The 20,518-nt window shown below is 45.8% G+C and overlaps 3 protein-coding genes across 8 annotated transcripts in view; 2 read left to right on the plus strand and 1 right to left on the minus strand.

The window, feature by feature from the left end:
- znf335 (zinc finger protein 335) overlaps positions 1-7,267 on the plus strand; it is a 39,388-nt gene extending 32,121 nt beyond the window's left edge. For all 6 annotated transcript variants that reach the window (XM_090185412.1, XM_090185413.1, XM_036988914.2 and 3 more), the window contains exons 28-30: positions 2,442-2,585; positions 3,658-3,763; positions 5,715-7,267. In XM_090185412.1, the coding sequence (XP_090041538.1) occupies positions 2,442-2,585; positions 3,658-3,763; positions 5,715-5,836 (372 nt within the window). In that variant the 3' untranslated portion in view covers positions 5,837-7,267. The remainder of the gene's footprint in view (positions 1-2,441; positions 2,586-3,657; positions 3,764-5,714) is intronic.
- Positions 7,268-7,726: 459 nt separating this feature from the next.
- LOC110532798 (uncharacterized) lies at positions 7,727-14,905 on the plus strand. Its single transcript, XM_036988916.2, has 6 exons — positions 7,727-7,860; positions 11,286-11,597; positions 11,816-11,945; positions 12,073-12,182; positions 12,362-12,408; positions 12,952-14,905. The coding sequence occupies exons 1-6, from the start codon at positions 7,827-7,829 to the stop codon at positions 13,129-13,131; spliced, it is 813 nt and encodes a 270-aa protein (XP_036844811.2). The 5' UTR covers positions 7,727-7,826; the 3' UTR covers positions 13,132-14,905.
- LOC100301637 (pepsinogen) lies at positions 14,601-18,004 on the minus strand. Its single transcript, NM_001160475.1, is given in 9 exon segments — positions 14,601-14,903; positions 15,078-15,176; positions 15,429-15,573; positions 15,738-15,854; positions 16,064-16,260; positions 16,596-16,714; positions 17,135-17,252; positions 17,655-17,796; positions 17,913-18,004. Coding segments are annotated over 9 exon segments (1,134 nt in total). The 5' UTR covers positions 17,972-18,004; the 3' UTR covers positions 14,601-14,765.
- Positions 18,005-20,518: the final 2,514 nt, after the last annotated feature.

Consider the following 20,518-nt stretch of genomic DNA (forward strand, 5'->3'; position numbering starts at 1 on the left):
CCCAGGTCTAGTTCTCCTCCTTCGCCCGTCCAGGTCTAGTTCTCCTCCTTCGCCCGCCCAGGTCTAGTTCTCCTCCTTCGCCCTCCCAGGTCTAGTTCTCCTCCTTCGCCCGCCCAGGTCTAGTTCTCCTCCTTCGCCCACCCAGGTCTAGTTCTCCTCCTTCGCCCTCCCAGGTCTAGTTCTCCTCCTTCGCCCTCCCAGGTCTAGTTCTCGTCCTTCGCCCTCCCAGGTCTAGTTCTCCTCTTTCGCCCTCCCAGGTCTAGTTCTCCTCTTTCGCCCTCCCAGGTCTAGTTCTCCTCTTTCGCCCTCCCAGGTCTTGTTCTCCTCTTTCGCCCTCCCAGGTCTAGTTCTCCTCCTTCGCCCTCCCAGGTCTAGTTCTCCTCCTTCGCCCTCCCAGGTCTAGTTCTCCTCCTTCGCCCTCCCAGGTCTAGTTCTCCTCCTTCGCCCTCCCAGGTCTAGTTCTCGTCCTTCGCCCTCCCAGGTCTAGTTCTCCTCCTTCGCCCGCCCAGGTCTAGTTCTCCTCCTTCGCCCGTCCAGGTCTAGTTCTCCTCCTTCGCCCGCCCAGGTCTAGTTCTCCTCCTTCGCCCTCCCAGGTCTAGTTCTCCTCCTTCGCCCGCCCAGGTCTAGTTCTCCTCCTTCGCCCACCCAGGTCTAGTTCTCCTCCTTCGCCCTCCCAGGTCTAGTTCTCCTCCTTCGCCCTCCCAGGTCTAGTTCTCGTCCTTCGCCCTCCCAGGTCTAGTTCTCCTCTTTCGCCCTCCCAGGTCTAGTTCTCCTCTTTCGCCCTCCCAGGTCTAGTTCTCCTCTTTCGCCCTCCCAGGTCTTGTTCTCCTCTTTCGCCCTCCCAGGTCTAGTTCTCCTCCTTCGCCCTCCCAGGTCTAGTTCTCCTCCTTCGCCCTCCCAGGTCTAGTACTCCTCCTTCGCCCTCCCAGGTCTAGTTCTCCTCCTTCGCCCTCCCAGGTCTAGTTCTCCTCCTTCGCCCTCCCAGGTCTAGTTCTCCTCCTTCGCTCTCCCAGGTCTAGTTCTCCTCCTTCGCCCTCCCAGGTCTAGTTCTCCTCCTTCGCCCTCCCAGGTCTAGTTCTCCTCCTTCGCTCTCCCAGGTCTAGTTCTCCTCCTTCGCCCTCCCAGGTCTAGTTCTCCTCCTTCGCCCTCCCAGGTCTAGTTCTCCTCCTTCGCTCTCCCAGGTCTAGTTCTCCTCCTTCGCCCTCCCAGGTCTAGTTCTCCTCCTTCGCCCTCCCACGTCTAGTTCTCCTCCTTCGCTCTCCCAGGTCTAGTTCTCCTCCTTCGCCCTCCCAGGTCTAGTTCTCCTCCTTCGCCCTCCCAGGTCTAGTTCTCCTCCTTCGCCCTCCCAGGTCTAGTTCTCCTCCTTCGCCCTCCCAGGTCTAGTTCTCCTCCTTCGCCCTCCCAGGTCTAGTTCTCCTCCTTCGCCCTCCCAGGTCTAGTTCTCCTCCTTCGCCCTCCCAGGTCTAGTTCTCCTCCTTCGCCCTCCCAGGTCTAGTTCTCCTCCTTCGCCCTCCCAGGTCTAGTTCTCCTCCTTCGCCCTCCCAGGTCTAGTTCTCCTCCTTCGCCCTCCCAGGTCTAGTTCTCCTCCTTCGCTCTCCCAGGTCTAGTTCTCCTCCTTCGCCCTCCCAGGTCTAGTTCTCCTCCTTCGCCCTCCCAGGTCTAGTTCTCCTCCTTCGCCCTCCCAGGTCTAGTTCTCCTCCTTCACTCTCCCAGGTCTAGTTCTCCTCCTTCGCCCTCCCAGGTCTAGTTCTCCTCCTTTGCTCTCCCAGGTCTAGTTCTCCTCCTTCGCCCTCCCAGGTCTAGTTCTCCTCCTTCGCCCTCCCAGGTCTAGTTCTCCTCCTTCGCCCTCCCAGGTCTAGTTCTCCTCCTTCGCCCTCCCAGGTCTAGTTCTCCTCCTTCGCGCTCACAGGTCTAGTTCTCCTCCTTCGCCCGTCCAGGTCTAGTTCTCCTCCTTTGCCCTCCCAGGTCTAGTTCTCCTCCTTTGCCCTCCCAGGTCTAAATCCCCTCCTTCGCCCTCCCAGGTCTAGTTCTCCTCCTTCCCCCTCCCAGGTCTAGTTCTCCTCCTTCGCTCTCCCAGGTCTAGTTCTCCTCCTTCGCCCTCCCAGGTCTAGTTCTCCTCCTTCGCCCTCCCAGGTCGAGTTCTCCTCCTTCGCTCTCCCAGGTCTAGTTCTCCTCCTTCGCCCTCCCAGGTCTAGTTCTCCTCCTTCGCCCTCCCAGGTCTAGTTCTCCTCCTTCGCCCTCCCAGGTCTAGTTCTCCTCCTTCGCCCTCCCAGGTCTAGTTCTCCTCCTTCGCCCTCACAGGTCTAGTTCTCCTCCTTCGCCCTCACAGGTCTAGTTCTCCTCCTTCGCCCTCACAGGTCTAGTTCTCCTCCTTCGCCCTCCCAGATCGAGTTCTCCTCCTTCTCGCTCCCAGGTCTAATTCTCCTCCTTCGCCCTCCCAGGTCCAGTATATCATCTCTCAGGATGGAGTCCAACACTTCCTACCTCAGGAGTACGTGGTGCTATCAGACGGGAACCACATCCAGTTGTCAGATGGCCAGATCATCCAGTATGAGCATGATGGGGCCTTCCTGCAGGAGCAACAGGTGAGGGAGAGAGGACCCCCAAAAACAAAATGACTCAATCCAGAATAAATATTTATTTTAGTATAATTATGTAATGGAAAGGTGCTATACAGTGCCTTCGGAAAGTATTCAGACCACTTGACTTTTTTCAAATTTTGTGACGTTACAGCCTTATTCTAAAATGGATTAAATAAATAAAATATCAATCTACACATAATAGCCCATAATGACAAAGTGAAAACAGGTTTTTAGATTTTTTTGCAAATGTATAAAAAAAAAAAACATATCTTATTTACATAACTATTCAGACCCTTTGCTATGAGACACGAAATTGAGCTCAGGTGCATCCTGTTTCCATTGATCATCCTTGAGATGTTTCTACAACTTGATTGTCCACCTGTGGTAAATTCAATTGATTGGACATGATTTGGAAAGGCACACACCTGTCTATATAAGGTCCCATAGTTGACAGTGAATGTTAGAGCAAAAACCAAGCCATGAGGTCGAAGGAATTGTCCGTAGATCTCCGAGAAAGAAAGGATTGTGTCGAGGCACAGATCTGGGGAAGGGTACCAAAACATTTCTGCAGCAAGGTCCCAAGAACACAGTGGCCTCCATCATTCTTAAATGGAGTTTGGAACCACTAAGACTCTTCCTACATTTGGCCGCCCAGCCAAACTGAGCAATCAGGGGAGAAGGACCTTGGTCAGGGTGACCAAGAACCTGATGGTCACTCTGACAGAACTCTAGAGTTCCTCTGTGGAGATGGGAGAACCTTCCAGAAGGACAACCATCTCTGCAGCACTCCACCAATCAGGCCTTTATGGTAGAGTGGCCAGACGGAAGCCACTCTTCAGTAAAAGGCACATGACAGCCCCCTTGGAGTTTACAAAAGGATTCTCAGACCATGAGAAACAGTATTCTCTCCTCTGATGAAAGCAAGATTGAACTTTACAATAAGTCTGTAATGTAACATAATGTGGAAAACTCAAGGGGTCTGAATACTTTCTGAATGCACTGAATGTGCATTGCTTACTCTATTGTTTGATAACCGTATGTTAGATTGTTAACTGTTTGTCAAACTGTCTTGCAGATTGCCCTGAGTCATGACGGGCAGATCCAGTATCTTCCCATCAGTTCAGAACAACAGATGGTCAGTCCTGAGGACCTGGAGGTTGCTGAACATTCTGCCATTACTGGTATGTTAACACACGGTCTGCTTCATACACACGGTCTGCTTCATACATGCTGTCTGCTTCATACATGCTGTCTGCTTAATACATGCTGTCTGCTTCATACACACTGTCTGCTTCATACACGCTGTCTGCTTCATACACGCTGTCTGCTTCATACACGCTGTCTGCTTCATACACGCTGTCTGCTTCATACACGCTGTCTGCTTCATACACGCTGTCTGCTTCATACACGCTGTCTGCTTCATACACGCTGTCTGCTTCATACACGCTGTCTGCTTCATACAAGCTGTCTGCTTCATACACGCTGTCTGCTTCATACACGCGGTCTGCTTCATACACGCGGTCTGCTTCATACACGTGGTCTGCTTCATACACGCGGTCTGCTTCATACACGCGGTCTGCTTCATACACAGTGTCTGCTTCATACACGCTGTCTGCTTCATACCCGCTGTCTGCTTCATACCCGCTGTCTGCTTCATACACAGTGTCTGCTTCATACACAGTGTCTGCTTCATACACGCGGTCTGCTTCATACACGCGGTCTGCTTCATACACGCGGTCTGCTTCATACACGCGGTCTGCTTCATACACGCGGTCTGCTTCATACACGCGGTCTGCTTCATACATAGTGTCTGCTTCATACACGCGGTCTGCTTCATACACGCTGTCTGCTTCATACCCGCTGTCTGCTTCATACACAGTGTCTGCTTCATACACAGTGTCTGCTTCATACACAGTGTCTGCTTCATACTCAGTGTCTGCTTCATACACAGTGTCTGCTTCATACACAGTGTCTGCTTCATACACGCGGTCTGCTTCATACACGCTTTCTGCTTAATACACGCGGTCTGCCTCATACACACGGTCTGCTGCAATCACACGGTCTGCTGCATACATCTGACCAGGGTTCTCAACTCCTGCCAGCTACGGGATGTGCAGGCTTTCCTTCCAACCCTGTAGCAACACCTAGTTCAGTCCATCCAACCCTGTAGCAACACCTGGTTCAGTCCTTCCAACCCTGTAGCAACACCTGGTTCAGTCCTTCCAACCCTGTAGCAACACCTGGTTCCGTCCTTCCAACCCTGTAGCAACACCTAGTTCAGTCCTTCCAACCCTGTAGCAACACCTGGTTCCGTCCATCCAACCCTGTAGCAACACCTGGTTCAGTCCTTCCAACCCTGTAGCAACACCTGGTTCAGTCCTTCCAACCCTGTAGCAACACCTGGTTCAGTCCTTCCAACCCTGTAGCAACACCTGGTTCAGTCCTTCCAACCCTGTAGCAACACCTGTTTCAGTCCTTCTAACCCTGTAGCAACACCTGTTTCAGTCCTTCTAACCCTGTAGCAACACCTGGTTCAGTCCTTCTAACCCTGTAGCAACACCTGGTTCAGTCCTTCTAACCCTGTAGCAACACCTGGTTCAGTCCTTCCAACCCTGTAGCAACACCTGGTTCAGTCCTTCTAACCCTGTAGCAACACCTGGTTCAGTCCTTCCAACCCTGTAGCAACACCCGGTCCTTCCAACCCTGTAGCAACACCTGGTTCATGTTATCCCAAGGACTTCTGAGTGGCGCAGCGGTCTAAGGCACTGCACCTCAGTGCTAAAAGTGTCACTACAGACCCTGGTTCGATCCCCTGCTGTATCACAACCGGCCGTGATCGGGAGTCCCATAGGGCGGCGCACAATTGGCCCAGCTTCGTCCGGGTTAAGGGAAGGTTTGACCGGGGAAGGCCGTCACTATAAAATTAGAATTTGTTCTTAACTGACTTACCTAGTTAAATACAAATCCTCATGGTCTCTATACGTAACACCAGGATTTGTTGATTATTTGAATCAGTGGTTTTAGAGGGCACGGGCTGGAACAAAAGGGCTCAAGAACTGGAGGTTGAGAACATTGAAGTGGTTGTTCATTAGTTTATTAACACTACCTGCTCTCCCTCCCTCTCTGTTCCAGCTGTAGCAGATGCAGCCTTGCAACAGACCCAGACGGTCTATACAGAGGCCACACAAGAACAGCTGGAGCAGCTACAACAGCAGGGAATCCAGTATGATGTCATCACCTTCACCGATGAGTAGAGACCCTCGGATGGAAGTCGGGAGGGATGGCTCTCTGTGATTGCGGACTTGTCTCCTAGTATGATGTCTACTATTGGCTGCCTGATGTCCGTATGTAGTGAAGGACTAGTACGGGGGAACCACGATGACCAGTGACCTCCAGCATGGTTCGACATGATCGGCCCGAGCGAGACTGCAGAGAATCTAAAAATCATTGTATAAAATCATCCAAAACAGCTACTCATTATGCGATCAAGATTGGCAAATCTTGGCAGGGTCTTGCCTAGGTCCATCCCCTAGAACACACTGCTCTACTCTCTAGAAGCTCTGCCGTGCTTCAGATACCCAGAACCCACTGCTCTACTCTCTAGGAGCTCTGCCATGCTTCAGATACCCAGAACACACTGCTCTACTCTCTAGGATCTCTGCCGTGCTTCAGATACCCATAACCCACTGCTCTACTCTCTAGGATCTCTGCCGTGCTTCAGATACCCATAACCCACTGCTCTACTCTCTAGGAGCTTTGTCATGCTTCAGATACCCATAACCCACTGCTCTACTCTCTAGGATCTCTGCCGTGCTTCAGATACCCATAATCCACTGCTCTACTCTCTAGGATCTCTGCCGTGCTTCAGATACCCATAACCCACTGCTCTACTCTCTAGGAGCTCTGCCGTGCTTCAGATACCCATAACCCACTGCTCTACTCTCTAGGAGCTCTGCCGTGCTTCAGATACCCAGAACCCACTGTTCTACTCACTAGGAGCTCTGCCGTGCTTCAGATACCCAGAACCCACTGCTCTACTCTCTAGGAGCTCTGCCGTGCTTCAGATACCTGGGATGCTCGAAGCAGCCCCAGAGAGGATTCTAGTGGCTGGTAGATCTATCACTCATAGTGGGAGTGATGAATAGATGAACTCTCACTGTTAAGTAGATCTATAAACAGAAGCTTTTGTAAATTCTAAATATTGTACCCGTCGCTTCTAAGTTAATCAATAGGGGCTGATGTACATTAAAGAACAAAGTTACACATGGTTGGATGATCTAGACTGTGTCTGAAATGCCACCCTATTTCCTACATAGTGCACTACTTTTGACCAGGGCCCTTCAAAACTGGTGCACTAAATAGGGAATAGTTTGTATTTTGGTACGTAGGCACACTCTGTAATTATTTAAGATCTGCGGTTTCCTCAACACCTGCTTTGACTTGCAAGACAATGTCACAAAAGAAGAAATTGAAATGGACTGTGTGAAGACTGCCTCTGGAGGATCGGAGGACTGTCAGACTACAGGGTTGATTGTGATTTGTGGTTTAAAAGGAGTGATTAATCATTTGGTCATTTGTACATATCTTTTTGCATATGAAGCATTTTGTTCCATGATTTGCTTAAATGAAAATTGCTGAATAAGCTAAAAGCTGATGCCAAATAAATCACAACATTTACATATGAATCATTTTGCAGACGCTCTTATCCAGAGCGATTTAGAGGAGCAATTAGGGTTAAGTGCCTTGCTCGAGGGCACATCGACAGATTTTTTTCACCTAGTTAACGCAAAGATTCAAACCAGTGACCTTTCGGTTTCTGGCTCAGTGCTCTAATCGCTAGGCTAGCTGCCACATTACTACATTCTGTCAGATCTTTCACTTCCCTTATTGTGATTTTGTTTTCTGATGCTTTAATTTTGACCAGATAATTTTGTTTTTCTATGACAAAAACATTCTAGAGGTGTTGTGATACTACTTGAAACTGTGATACCTGAGCTGGTACCATGACAACAGTACAACCAATCATCCTTCTACTCTAAGCCAATAATAAGTGTTCTGAAACTTGTAAATTGCAAGTTAGAGACGCCCCCCCCCCCCCCCCCACCCAAATGAAGGAAGTGTGAATCACAAGGCTGGTCTCGGAACAATACAGTAAAAGACCTGTCAACTCCAGTTGCCTTTTTTTGGTTGGTGACTAGGATGTGTGCGAACAGCTGCACAGCCTCAGTGAGTACTTGACTGAAGATGAAGATTCTCTTTCTCTTGATTCTTCTGTTAGGTGAGATTTTATCCAGTTTTGTCTCATTTAAGATTAAAAAATATATATGTATATATATAAAATTTGCGAGAGTCCCACATGAAAAAATTATCTAGTATACTGTAGTGTTTTTGCAGACTGTACTATACTGTAGTATTTACTGTAGTGTTTTAAAAAATATATATTATTATCTTTGGCATTGAGGCTTTCTCCTTCAGGAATCCTACTGGAGAAATACTAAATCCTTGTTCACACTTCAGACCTTAATGCTCTAATCAGGTTTGTTTTCAAAATCTATTTTGGACAACTGAGCAAGTTACAAATGACCAAATTAGATGTGTGTTCAGACAGCAGTCGTTTGCTGACACGGCTACGCTAGTTGTCATAGTAACGACAGGAAGTTTCCCAGTTGCTTTGAATGTTGAAAATCATAGTGTAAAAACACTTTTAAAGCCTCAAAGGACAAAGATGATCCAACTTTCAAAACAAGTTAATTTTGGTTATCCACAGCAGTTAACTAGCTAGCTAGGTACAGCGCATTCAAAAATAATTCACACCCCTTGACCTTTTCCACATTTTTGTTTTTAAAATGGACTCAATTGAGATTGTGTGTCACTGGCCTACATATTACCCCATAATGTCAGTGAAATTGTGTTTTTTTTTAGAAATGTTTACAGATGAATTTAAAATGAAAAGCTGAAATGTCTTGAGTGAATAAGTATCCAACGCCTTTGTAATGGCATGGACTCACTCTGTGCAATAATAGTGTTTAACAGGATTTTTTTAATGGCTACCTCATGTCTGTAGCCCACACATACAATTAGCTCTAAGGTACCTCAGTCGAGCAGTTCATTAAATTTCAAACACAGATTCAATCACAAAGTCCTGGGAGGTTTTCCAATGCCTCGCAAAGAAGGGCACCTATTGGTAGATGGGTATAAATAAAAAAAGACATTGAATATCCCTTTGAGCATGGTGAAGTTATTTATTATACTTCAGGTGGTGTATCAATACACCCAGTCACTACAAAGATACAGGCGTCCATCCTAACTGAGTTCCCGGAGAGGAAGGAAACAGCTCAGGGATTTCACCATGAGGCCAATGGTGACTTTAAAACAGTTTATAGAGTTTAATGGCTTTGATAGGAGAAAACTGAGGATGGATCAACAACATTCTAGTTACACCACAATATTAACCTAAATGACAGAGTGAAAACAAAGGAAGCCTGTACAGAATACAAATATTCCAAAACATGCATCCTGTTTGCAACAAGGCATTGAAGTAAAACTGCAAATGTGGCAAAGAAATTAACTTTGTTCTGAATACAAAGCTTTATGTTTGGGGCAAATCCATGGTGGTGGCTGCGTCATGTTATGGGTATGCTTGTCATCAGCAAGGACTAGGGAGTTTTTTAGGATAAAAAATAAACGTAGTAGAGCCAAGGACTGGCAACATCCTAGAGGAAAACCTGGTTCAGTCTGCTTTCCAACAGACATTGGAACAATTCACCTTTCAGCAGGATAATAACCTAAAACAGTTGTGATTTAAATCTGCTTGAATATCTGTGACAAGACTTTGAAATGGTTGCCTAGCAATGATCAACAACCAATTTGACAGTGCTTGAAGAATTTTGAACAGAATAATGGGAAAATATTGTACATTCTAGGTGTGCAAAGCTCTTAAAGACTTAACCAGAAAGACTCACAGCTGTAATCGCTGCCAAAGGTGATTCTAACATGTATTGACTCAGGTCTGAATACTTTTTTTTTTTTTTGTAACTTTTTTTTATGTGCAAAAAAAATCTAAAACAGCTTTTCACTTTTATTATGAGATATTGCGTGTAGATGGGTGAGGGAAAAATATATATAATCTGTTTGGAATTCATGGTGTTAAACAACAATGTGGAATAAGGCAAGGGTTATGACTCATTTCTGAAGGCACTGTAGGAAGGTGGCTTGAAATGGCTTTTTGGCTGTTCACAATGCAGGAAAAATAACAGATTTTAATCAGATATGCAAAAAAAAAACACTTCAAACTGCCCATGGAAACGAGGCTTAAAAGAGCACATTTTCCATAACCTGTAGGTAGGACTGGGGTCTGAATGGATTCTTCTCTCTTTTCAATAAGCTGTAGACAACACAATATGTTCTATACTTGGCATGTAGGTCTCTCACTTATGGGTGGCACACAATAAGATATGGGGAAAGGGCAGGGTGCATTCAGAAAGTATTCAGATCCCTTGACTTTTTCCACATTTTGTTACGTTACAGCCTTATTCTAAAAATGTATTACATGTTTTTTCCTCATCAATCTACACAGAATAAAAAAACAGTTTATATTTTTTTATTTTAGCAAATTTATTCAAAAATATCTTATTTACATAAGTATTAAGATCCTTTGCTATGCAACTTCATCCTCCTTGAGATGTTTCTACAACTTTATTGGAGTCCACCTGTGGTAAATTCAATTGATTTGGACATGATTTGGAAAGGCAAACACCTGTCTATATATGGTCACACAGTTGACAGTGCATGTCTGCAAAAACCAAGCCATGAGGTTGAAGGAATTGTCCGTGGAGCTCCGAGACAGGATTGTGTTGAGGCACAGATCTGGGGAAGGGTGGCCTTTATGGTAGAGTAGCCAGATGGAAGCCACTCTTCAGTAAAATGAACATGACAGCTCGCTTGGAGTTTGCCAAAATGCACCAAAAGGATTATCAGACCATGAGAACCAAGATTCTCTGATCTGATGAAACCAAGATTGAATTCTTTGGCCTGAATGCAAAACGTCACTTCTAGTGGAAACCAGAACAATACCATCACTACGTTGAACCATGGTGGTGGCAGCATCATGCTGTGGTGATGTTTTTCAGTGGCAGGGACTGGAAGACTAGTCAGGATAGAGGGAAAGATGAACAGAGAAATGTACAGAGAGATCCTTGATGAAAACCTGCTCCAGAGCGCTCAGGACTTCAGACTGGGGTGAAGGTTCACCTTCCAGCAGGACAACAACCCTAAATACCCAGCCAAGACAACACAGGAGTGGCTTCAGGACAAGTCTCTGAATGTCCTCGAGTGGCCCAGCCAGAGCCCGGACTTGAACCTGATCGAACATGAAAATATAGCTGTGCAGCGACACTCCCCATCCAACCTGACAGAGCTTGAGAGGATCTGCAGAGAAGAATGGGAGAAACTCCCCAAATACAGGTGTGCCAAGCTTGTAGTGTCATACTCAAGAAGATTCAATGCTGTAATCTCTGCCAAAGGTGCTTCAACAAAGTACTGAGAAAAGGGTCTGAATACTTATGTAAATGTGATAGTTAAGTTTATTTAAATTTTAATGTTTCTATAGTAAGTACTGTATAATATTATATAGTTAACTAGTATTTTTTCATGTGAGGGGGGAGGAATCTGTTTGTTTCATTTCTTAGTGTGTTTGTTTGATAGATGTCCCTGAGATGGAAGCACAACAGAGGATGGTGGTGAATGGACAAGCGTTGCTGAGATTTGTCTTTCCTCCTTTCTACAACGGTTATGAGAAGTTCTGTTCTAAACTATATCCTTGGGGAGTTTCTGTTATTGTGAATACCAGGGGATATGTCAACGACTTCTACGAGGGAAGAGTATCCACAACCGAATACAACGGTGGAATGGACGTCGTGATATGGAATTTAAAGCCAGTGGACACTGGCAACTACAGGTGTGCTATTGTCACCATTGGATGGAATCATATCTACAAAGACTATAACCTCCAGATTGGTAAGAATGATCATAAATAAATCATACCATATCTTATATGAAGTTTCATCTGGGGTTAGAAAGTTATTCTGTTGTATTCTAGGAACAGTCTAGAGAACAGTCTACAACACTTCAACAGTGTTGAAGACAAATCTGTACAGGATGAGGAAGTCACCTTTTTTAAAATAACAACATAACTGTATTGAAATGAGTGCTTATTAAACTCAGTCTCTGTTTAGATAGTGGTCGACGTAGCGGTCCAGTATCCCCTCGACCTCCGGTCAGGTCAACCATCAGCCCCTTCATCTTCTCTTCCTCATCAGACACCTCTGGGCCTGTTTTCACCAAGGACCACAGTGACAGCCCCAGGTGCAATCTCTCCCTAACACTGGTTAATTATTCCTCGTAGTTGATCGTGTTATAGTTGATCATATTTCTGGGAGCGTTTTAATGCCTGTGTTAATATGTTGTCATGTTTGTCTAATTCACCTGGTAGTGTTCCCTGGAGCTTTGGTTTACCACTAGCTGCAGGTCTTTGCATCGCTATGGTGATTGTGATCAGCTCAGTAGTCCTTGTTGTGGTTCATCACAAAATCATCACGAAAAGTAAGAGGACAAACCTTCAGTGTTTCATAGATAAATTGCTGTTCATGTTGAAATCATTTTTAAAATGCGTAGGCTATGACCTTTGTAGCCAGTAGCAATGATTTTTTTTTAAATAAAAAAAATTGTAGCACTGTCTGTTCTTTGTTTTTAAATTGATGTAATAACCTCGTTCTTCGCAGAGAAATGTGGAGCAACTTCCAGTGACTCAGCTGCACACATCCTCTCAGTAAGTGCTAAAGGTGGACTTTGTCTCTGTGACTCAGTGTCAAACGTCTTTTGTCCCAGAAACAACAACCAAAGAATAATTATTGTGTTTGAACTTGACGTTGCCATTATGTATTTTCCCTGTTGACGTCTTCTGTAGTGTGCCCCGTACTGAACAGTTTATTAACTACTTATAAATATGTATTACTACTCATAACGTATACCTTAAAGTCCCAATGCTGCTGTTTTTATCTCATCAAAACATATGTGCGTAAGAATTAGGTACCTTACTGTAATAGATGTTTCATTAGAATGGGCAAAAATAAATGTCTCAAGCAATAGGACTTTCTGGGAGTGTTCTAAGTGGGGACACTTCTGCTCATGCAAACCTGATGATTTTAGAAAGTCCTGTCCTGTGTAGAATGTATTTTCAACCAGCGACTATCAGGAAATGGTACTGATCACATGTGTTCTCACTTTCAATGTTAGTTTCTGTGTTATTGCACAACGGCTGATGAAACTATGAAAAAACAGGAAAAACTGAATTTAAATATGTAATATGCAGGATGTCCTTCAGGAGGAGAACAGTATTGTCTACACCACAGTGGACTTCAAGCCTCATGAGAACCATACCACTGAGCTGTATGCTAACCTACAGACACTCCGCAGCCCCAGAAGCACCGACTCACACAGAGAGCCTGCTGGAACAGTGGTGTACTCCACACTGGCTAGCAACCAACGCTGAACCGGATTATCTTCCTGATGATCCCAGAACTCCAATGTTAGAAAACCTGCATTGTATAACCTCAACCTGGTTTAGGGCTCTATTCAATCAGATCCACTTTAGTCGATGATTAAAGTGGGGGGGGGGGGGTTTGCGGTATTGGAGGTGGAACTGCTTACAGGTTTATCAAATCCACAAGCGGCTCCGGGCATTATACCTAAAGGTGGACACTGCCATTGGCTGCACGGTGTCACCATAATAGAAAACCCACGCAGCTTTGTTTACACGTTTGAACGCTGTTTGAACGCTGTTTGAACGCTGTTTGAACACTGTTTGAACGCTGTTTGAACACTGTTTGAACACTGTTTGAACACTGCAATGTGAGATGTAATCTACACCTCGAATTAGGCTTATTTTTTGATTTGAGCGTCATTATTTCTGTTTATAAACTGGGTGGTTCGAGCCCTGAATGCTGATTGGCTGACAGGCGTGGTATATCAGACCGTATACCACGGGTATGACAAAACATTTATTTTTACTCCTCTAATTAAGTTGGTAACCAGTTTATAATAGCAATAAGGCACCTTGGGGGTTTGTGATATATGGCCAATATACCACGGCTAAGGGCTGTGTCCAGGCACTCCGCGTTGTGTCGTGCATAGAACAACCCTTAGCCGTGGTATATTGGCCATATACCACACCTCGACGGGCCTTATTGCTTAAATAGCCTACATATTCTTGCTTTGAACTTCTAACAGGAGTGGGACGGGTGCGATCAATTGTCACGCAGACACAAGAGCAGCTGCTTACCGATTTGACCGCTCGAACACAGTTCCACCTCCGACACCGCCAAAACATCAGCTGTAGGGGTGTCGGCTATCGCCAGTTAACGCTTGATTTTCCATCGTGTTGATGTCGTGTTGATATCATGGGACGGTCAGTCGTTGTATCCACAGCTCTGTCTATTCATTTGAGAGTGGTTACATTTCTCCAGGCCCATCCCTCAGCTTTTTACCCAAACAGAGGTGGGGTGACCACTTTGTTTCAGAAACAGATTCTAGCTTTAAAGATTCTAGCTTTAAAGATTATAGCTTTAAAGATTCATATCTATTTTGACTTATAAACCATACAAATAAAGTATGAATCCACTGCACCAGAATTTATTTTTGAGTTTGATATCAGACTGTCTTTCAACAAGCTGGTTCTATTGACATGCTGAGATCGATACGGTATCTATCTGGACATCAGGTTATCTGGCATCCAATCACCATGTCTTTATCAGTTTCCTCTGGAGAAAACCCTTACAGGCGGAGCATACCCGAGTCCTATAAGAGATGGTTATCTATGGTTTCTGGGCCTACCTGCCTTCACCATGTCCAGATCTATATTCTATAGTATTCTATTACTTTTCTTACATTAAGAGGTTCCACAAGAGGACAGTTTCACTTCAGGGAGAAAGAGCTACAGACAACCAAACACACATTTTAGCATTGGGAATATAGTGTTTTTTTATTATTTGGCAACTGTGCACATTTCACAATCTACAACATTTCTCCAACTATGCCAATTCTAGTGCTACAATCACATATATAACATATTACTATTCATAACTGGAAGACTTAGATTCAATCCAGACTTATTTCACAGTAGATATCTTACGCGATCTGGGCCAGACCGACATTGTTGTTCTGTCTGTCAAAGATGGCATAGTACTGCCTGATGAAGACATCTCCAAGGATCCAGAGCTGCTGAGTTCCACCGTTACCAAAACCAGTCATGCAGCCGTTGGAGTTCTACAGATAGAGAGAGAGAGGAGGAAAGTCAGGCATGTGACGACCTTTGCTTCTAGGATCTAAAGAAAGGTTGAGCCTCAGATGTACATGTGTTCTGATGAAGGAGCTCTGAAACACATCCGGGTTAAAGATCAGATGGGACATTTAGGTTGTATGTAACATTCAGGAGACTACCTGGGAGGTGTAGGCAGCGGCAGGGATGGTGAAGGCGTTTCCGTTGAGGGTGAAGGTCACCTCAGGCATGTTGGGGATGTTGTTGCAGTTCACGGTGGCCTAGGAGAGGAGTAATAACATGTTATAACTTATTCTGTGGTTAATCAAAGGGGAGGCGGTGATTGAGGGGAAAAACATCAAGAACAGATTTACACACGACCACGCCGGTCCCAACCCAAGTAGTTTTAGCATGGTCGTTCCAACAACTAACAAGGCAGCTTAGTGCAGCTTGGTTTGGCTTGGTTCCGCTCAGTAGTGTGAAAAGCCTTCTAGTTGGACAAGTGTGTGTGTGTGTGTGTGCGTGTAACTCACATCTCCATACTGGTCAGTAGTGGCTCCGACCCAGCTGTTCATGTTGTTGATGTCAGTGGTTGGCCCAACGATCTGGGAGGTGCCAGTATCTATGATAGCCTGACACCCACCATTGCAAGCCACTGTGTTGCCGTTGATGGTCACGCTGGAAGGACAAATACTAGCTGAGTTTACCTGTTCTTCCTGTATTTGGTTGTATGTATATTTCTTGCCGTTTTTAGGTTTTTGTTGCGAGCAAATAAACTTGAAGTGCACAGCAACATTTAGTCAATGAATACTTATGTAAATGTATGATAGATGTGTACCTACCTGTCCATGTTGATCTGCCAGTAGGTCTCGGAGGACAGGGGGATCCAGGTGATCTGTCCGGTGTAGTAGTTAGACTCAATGTCTCCGAAAGACACCACACTACCCTGTGCTGAGTTTCTATTGGAGGAGGAAAAAAGGTCATTAAGGTTGTTTAATCATCAACACATGTCGAAATGGATGTCTCCTCTTCTTCAAAGACCATTTTAAAGCAGTTGTATAATTGTATTAAATATTAATTCACTGGATACGTTCTTGCTTCATTAATATCACAGCTAAGAGAAAAGGCCACCTCCCATCCAGTTGTATTTCTACAGTTACTATGTTACCCGCTCAGGTAGACAGAGAAGAGGTTCTGGGAAACGAGGCCCTGACTCATCATGTTGTCAAAGACTGGTGTGGCCCCAGAGGCCGCCAGGTTGGGGAAAGCCAGGCCCAGGATACCGTCGGCAACCATGTTGGCCATGAAGGGAGCCTCGGTCTGACTGGCTCCAAAGATCTGCTGAGTCACAGAGATACCGCCCACCTGGAAACACAACAGCAAGCGTCAGTCACTGGGCACCATAGAAATAGAATTACTAGAATAGGATTTCCCCATTCAAGTCAATTGTTTGGTGGCGTGTTGACCGGCATCCATATTGATTGTACCCAAAATAGTCATTATATTTCTTTGCTGACTATACTGGAGTCGGTACCTAATATACTTTTTTAGCATGTAATGATATAAAACAGGACCACTTTGGGAGGGCGGGTGCTGAATGGAAGATTATTTGAGGGGTTTGCATTGTATGTAATGTACGGTACGTTGTAATTGAAAGTGTTAATTAAACACGTGTCACAGTAATGTCTACATTTCCATACCGAAACAGTGTCGTATGCCAGCCGCCCAGTCATGCTGCCAGTTCCGTACTGAATGGAAACGGGCTTGTTGGCCCACGTGAAGGTGCTGGACTGTGCAGGATTGAATTTGGCATGATTTTCTATTTAAAAACATGAGCATGTTCATTACAGACCATTTAAAAACATGAACATGTTCATTACAGACCAAGTACATACTGTGCCATTGCAAAACTGAACGTTCATTTATTCATTGGTAGTGATCTATTCGCTACCATCCACGCTCTTAAGGGGACGATATTAAAAATAAAAAAAATAGAAAATGCATTGATCCTATTCTATTGTTTAACTGTGTTGAGCCAACCCTCTTATGATGTTAACCCTCAGCCCCTAACCTCAACCCCACAACCAAGTCTCCCATTCTCTGGCTAAGTACTCAATATGAAACTGTATTTTACAACTCTTGTCACAAGAGACTACTCAGAAACAATTTTGAAATGTAGCTATTATAGCTATGCCAACGGTATTCTACAGTATTCTACAGACGCCTACGGTATACTCACGGCAGGCCTGGCTGGAGCAGTAGACCGAGGGAACCCACAGGTTGGAGGAGCCAGTGTCAAAGATGACGTTGAAGGACTGGGGAGGTGTTCCAATAGAAATCACGCCGTAGTAGGACAACTGCAAGGAGACGGTGACAGGGTCACACAAGTGAACATTTCAGAGTCCTACGAAGAAACAGACATTTGTCTAACAACATAGCTAGTTACATGTCAAGAAGCATGGCTGGCTATATGCTCATCTTTAAACTCATAGTTAATCTGATTATGCCAGTGTACATTTAATTTAAACAAGAACACAAACTCTAGAGCCAATGGGTTCAAACTATGCAGTCACAATATCCAACATGTAAGGACATTTTTGTAACGATAATCATTTAGCCTATAGACTAGCCTGGTCCCAGGTCTGTTCGCGCTCTATAGACAACTCCCATGGCCATTAGCTATAGAGCAAAAACAATTGTGGGACCGGTCAGCAGGCTAATGCAGTATTTCACCACACTGCTGTCTGTCTGTGCCTTACATCAGCATCGTTGGTCATAGCCTCATCACCATTCTGGTAGAACTTGGCCATAGGTTTGTAGGGGAACTTCAGCCTGGTCTCCTCCCATATACCCTTCTCCATCAGGGTCTCTCTGGCAGTCTTCCCCTTGATCAGAGAGATCCTGAAAACACACAATCACAAATCCACTTTGTTCACCACACTTACACGTACCAGGACCTGGTGTCAGGTGCTGACAATAATACACAGAATATGCAAACTGAGAAGAACAGAACTTACTTGACATTACACTCGGACAGGGCCACTAAGGCACACAGGAGGACAGCCCAGTTCATCATGGTTGCTTCTGGTTCTTCTTGGACAGAGGGAGTGAAGTTAGAAGGAGGAGAACCCAGGCCTTATATACAGTCATCCTGGACACCAGGACCCAATCCCACAGCCAATCGACCATGTCAATGCCCTCCTTCAGCACACAATGTCAAAGCTATGGGTCATGTCCAAAAATGGCATGCTATCCCCTATATAGTGCACTACTTTTGAACAGGGCCCATATGCCTATGGTCAGAAGTAGTGCACTATGTAGGGCACAGGGTGCCATTTTGAGCACTACGTGATAACACAACTTCAGATAAGAAGTGTGAAGTGGTTACACATATAAAACGCCTATGTAGCAAAAGTAAATATGCTTCAGGAACAATGTTAAAGAACAGTCTGTCATCTAATCTAGAAAGCAAAATATATCTGGATACTAGTCTGTGCCACAGTGGGGTCAGTTCAGCTAAACCTAGAGTATGGGGGGTCAGTTCAGATAAACCTAGAGTATGGGGGGTCAGTTCAGATAAACCTAGAGTATGGGGGTCAGTTCAGCTAAACCTAGAGTATGGGGGGGGGGTCAGTTCAGATAAACCTAGAGTATGGGGGGTCAGTTCAGATAAACCTAGGGTATGGGGGGGGGGTCAGTTCAGCTAAACCTAGAGTATGGGGGGTCAGTTCAGATAAACCTAGAGTATGGGGGTCAGTTCAGCTAAACCTAGAGTATGGGGGGGTGGGTCAGTTCAGATAAACCTAGAGTATGGGGGGGGTCAGTTCAGCTAAACCTAGAGTATGGGGGGGATCAGTTCAAATAAACCTAGAGTATGGGGGGGGGGTCAGTTCAGCTAAACCTAGAGTATGGGGGGTCAGTTCAGCTTAACCTAGAGTATGGGGGGGTCAGTTCAGATAAACCTAGAGTATGGGGGGTCAGTTCAGCTTAACCTAGAGTATGGGGGGGGGGTCAGTTCAGATACACCTAGAGTATGGGGGGTCAGTTCAGCTTAACCTAGAGTATGGGGGGGGGGGCAGTTCAGATAAACCTAGAGTATGGGGGGTCAGTTCAGCTTAACCTAGAGTATGGGGGGGGGTCAGTTCAGCTAAACCTAGAGTATGGGGGGGGGGGGTCAGTTCAGCTAAACCTAGAGTATGGGGGGTCAGTTCAGCTTAACCTAGAGTATGGGGGGGGGGGGGTCAGTTCAGCTTAACCTAGAGTATGGGGGGGTCAGTTCAGATAAACCTAGAGTACGGGGGGGTCAGTTCAGATAAACCTAGAGTATGGGGGGGGTCAGTTCAGATAAACCTAGAGTATGGGGGGTCAGTTCAGCTTAACCTAGAGTATGGGGGGGGGGTCAGTTCAGATAAACCTAGAGTATGGGGGAGTCAGTTCAGATAAACCTAGGGTATGGGGGGGGGTCAGTTCAGCTAAACCTAGAGTATGGGGGGGTCAGTTCAGATAAACCTAGAGTATGGGGGGTCAGTTCAGCTTAACCTAGAGTATGGGGGGGGGGTCAGTTCAGCTAAACCTAGAGTATGGGGGGTCAGTTTAGCTTAACCTAGAGTATGGGGGGGGGGCTCAGTTCAGATAAACCTAGAGTATGGGGGGTCAGTTCAGATAAACCTAGAGTATGGGGGGTCAGTTCAGATAAACCTAGAGTATGGGGGGTCAGTTCAGATAAACCTAGAGTATGGGGGGTCAGTTCAGATAAACCTAGAGTATGGGGGGGTCAGTTCAGATAAACCTAGGGTATGGGGGGGGTCAGTTCAGATACACCTAGGGTATGGGGGGGTCAGTTCAGCTAAACCCAGGGTATAGGGGGGGGGGTCAGTTCAGATAAACCTAGAGTATGGGGGGTCAGTTCAGATAAACCTAGGGTATGGGGGGGGGGGGTCAGTTCAGATAAACCTAGAGTATGGGGGGTCAGTTCAGATAAACCTAGGGTATGGGGGGGGGGGTCAGTTCAGATAAACCTAGGGTATGGGGGGGGGGGGGTCAGTTCAGATAAACCTAGGGTATGGGGGGGTCAGTTCAGATAAACCTAGGGTATGGGTGGTCAGTTCAGCTAAACCTAGAGTATGGGGGGTCAGTTCAGCTAAACCTAGAGTATGGGGGGGTCAGTTCAGATAAACCTAGGATATGGGGGGTCAGTTCAGATAAACCTAGGGTATGGGGGGGTCAGTTCAGATAAACCTAGGATATGGGGGGTCAGCTCAGATAAACAGGATATGGCAAAGTGGGGTCAGTTCAGATAAACCTAGAGTATGGGGGGGGGGTCAGTTCAAATAAACCTAGAGTATGGGGGGGTCAGTTCAGATAAACCTAGAGTATGGGGGGGTTAGTTCAGATAAACCTAGGGTATGGGGGGGGGTCAGTTCAGATAAACCTAGAGTATGGGGGGGGTCAGTTCAGATAAACCTAGAGTATGGGGGGGTTAGTTCAGATAAACCTAGGGTATGGGGGGTCAGTTCAGATAAACCTAGGATATGGGGGGTCAGCTCAGATAAACAGGATATGGCAAAGTGGGGTCAGTTCAGATAAACCTAGAGTATGGGGGGTCAGTTCAGCTAAACCTAGA

Source organism: Oncorhynchus mykiss, chromosome 9, assembly GCF_057628025.1.
Source record: "Oncorhynchus mykiss isolate SJ-2025 chromosome 9, ASM5762802v1, whole genome shotgun sequence".
NCBI classification, from domain to species: Eukaryota; Metazoa; Chordata; class Actinopteri; order Salmoniformes; family Salmonidae; genus Oncorhynchus; species Oncorhynchus mykiss.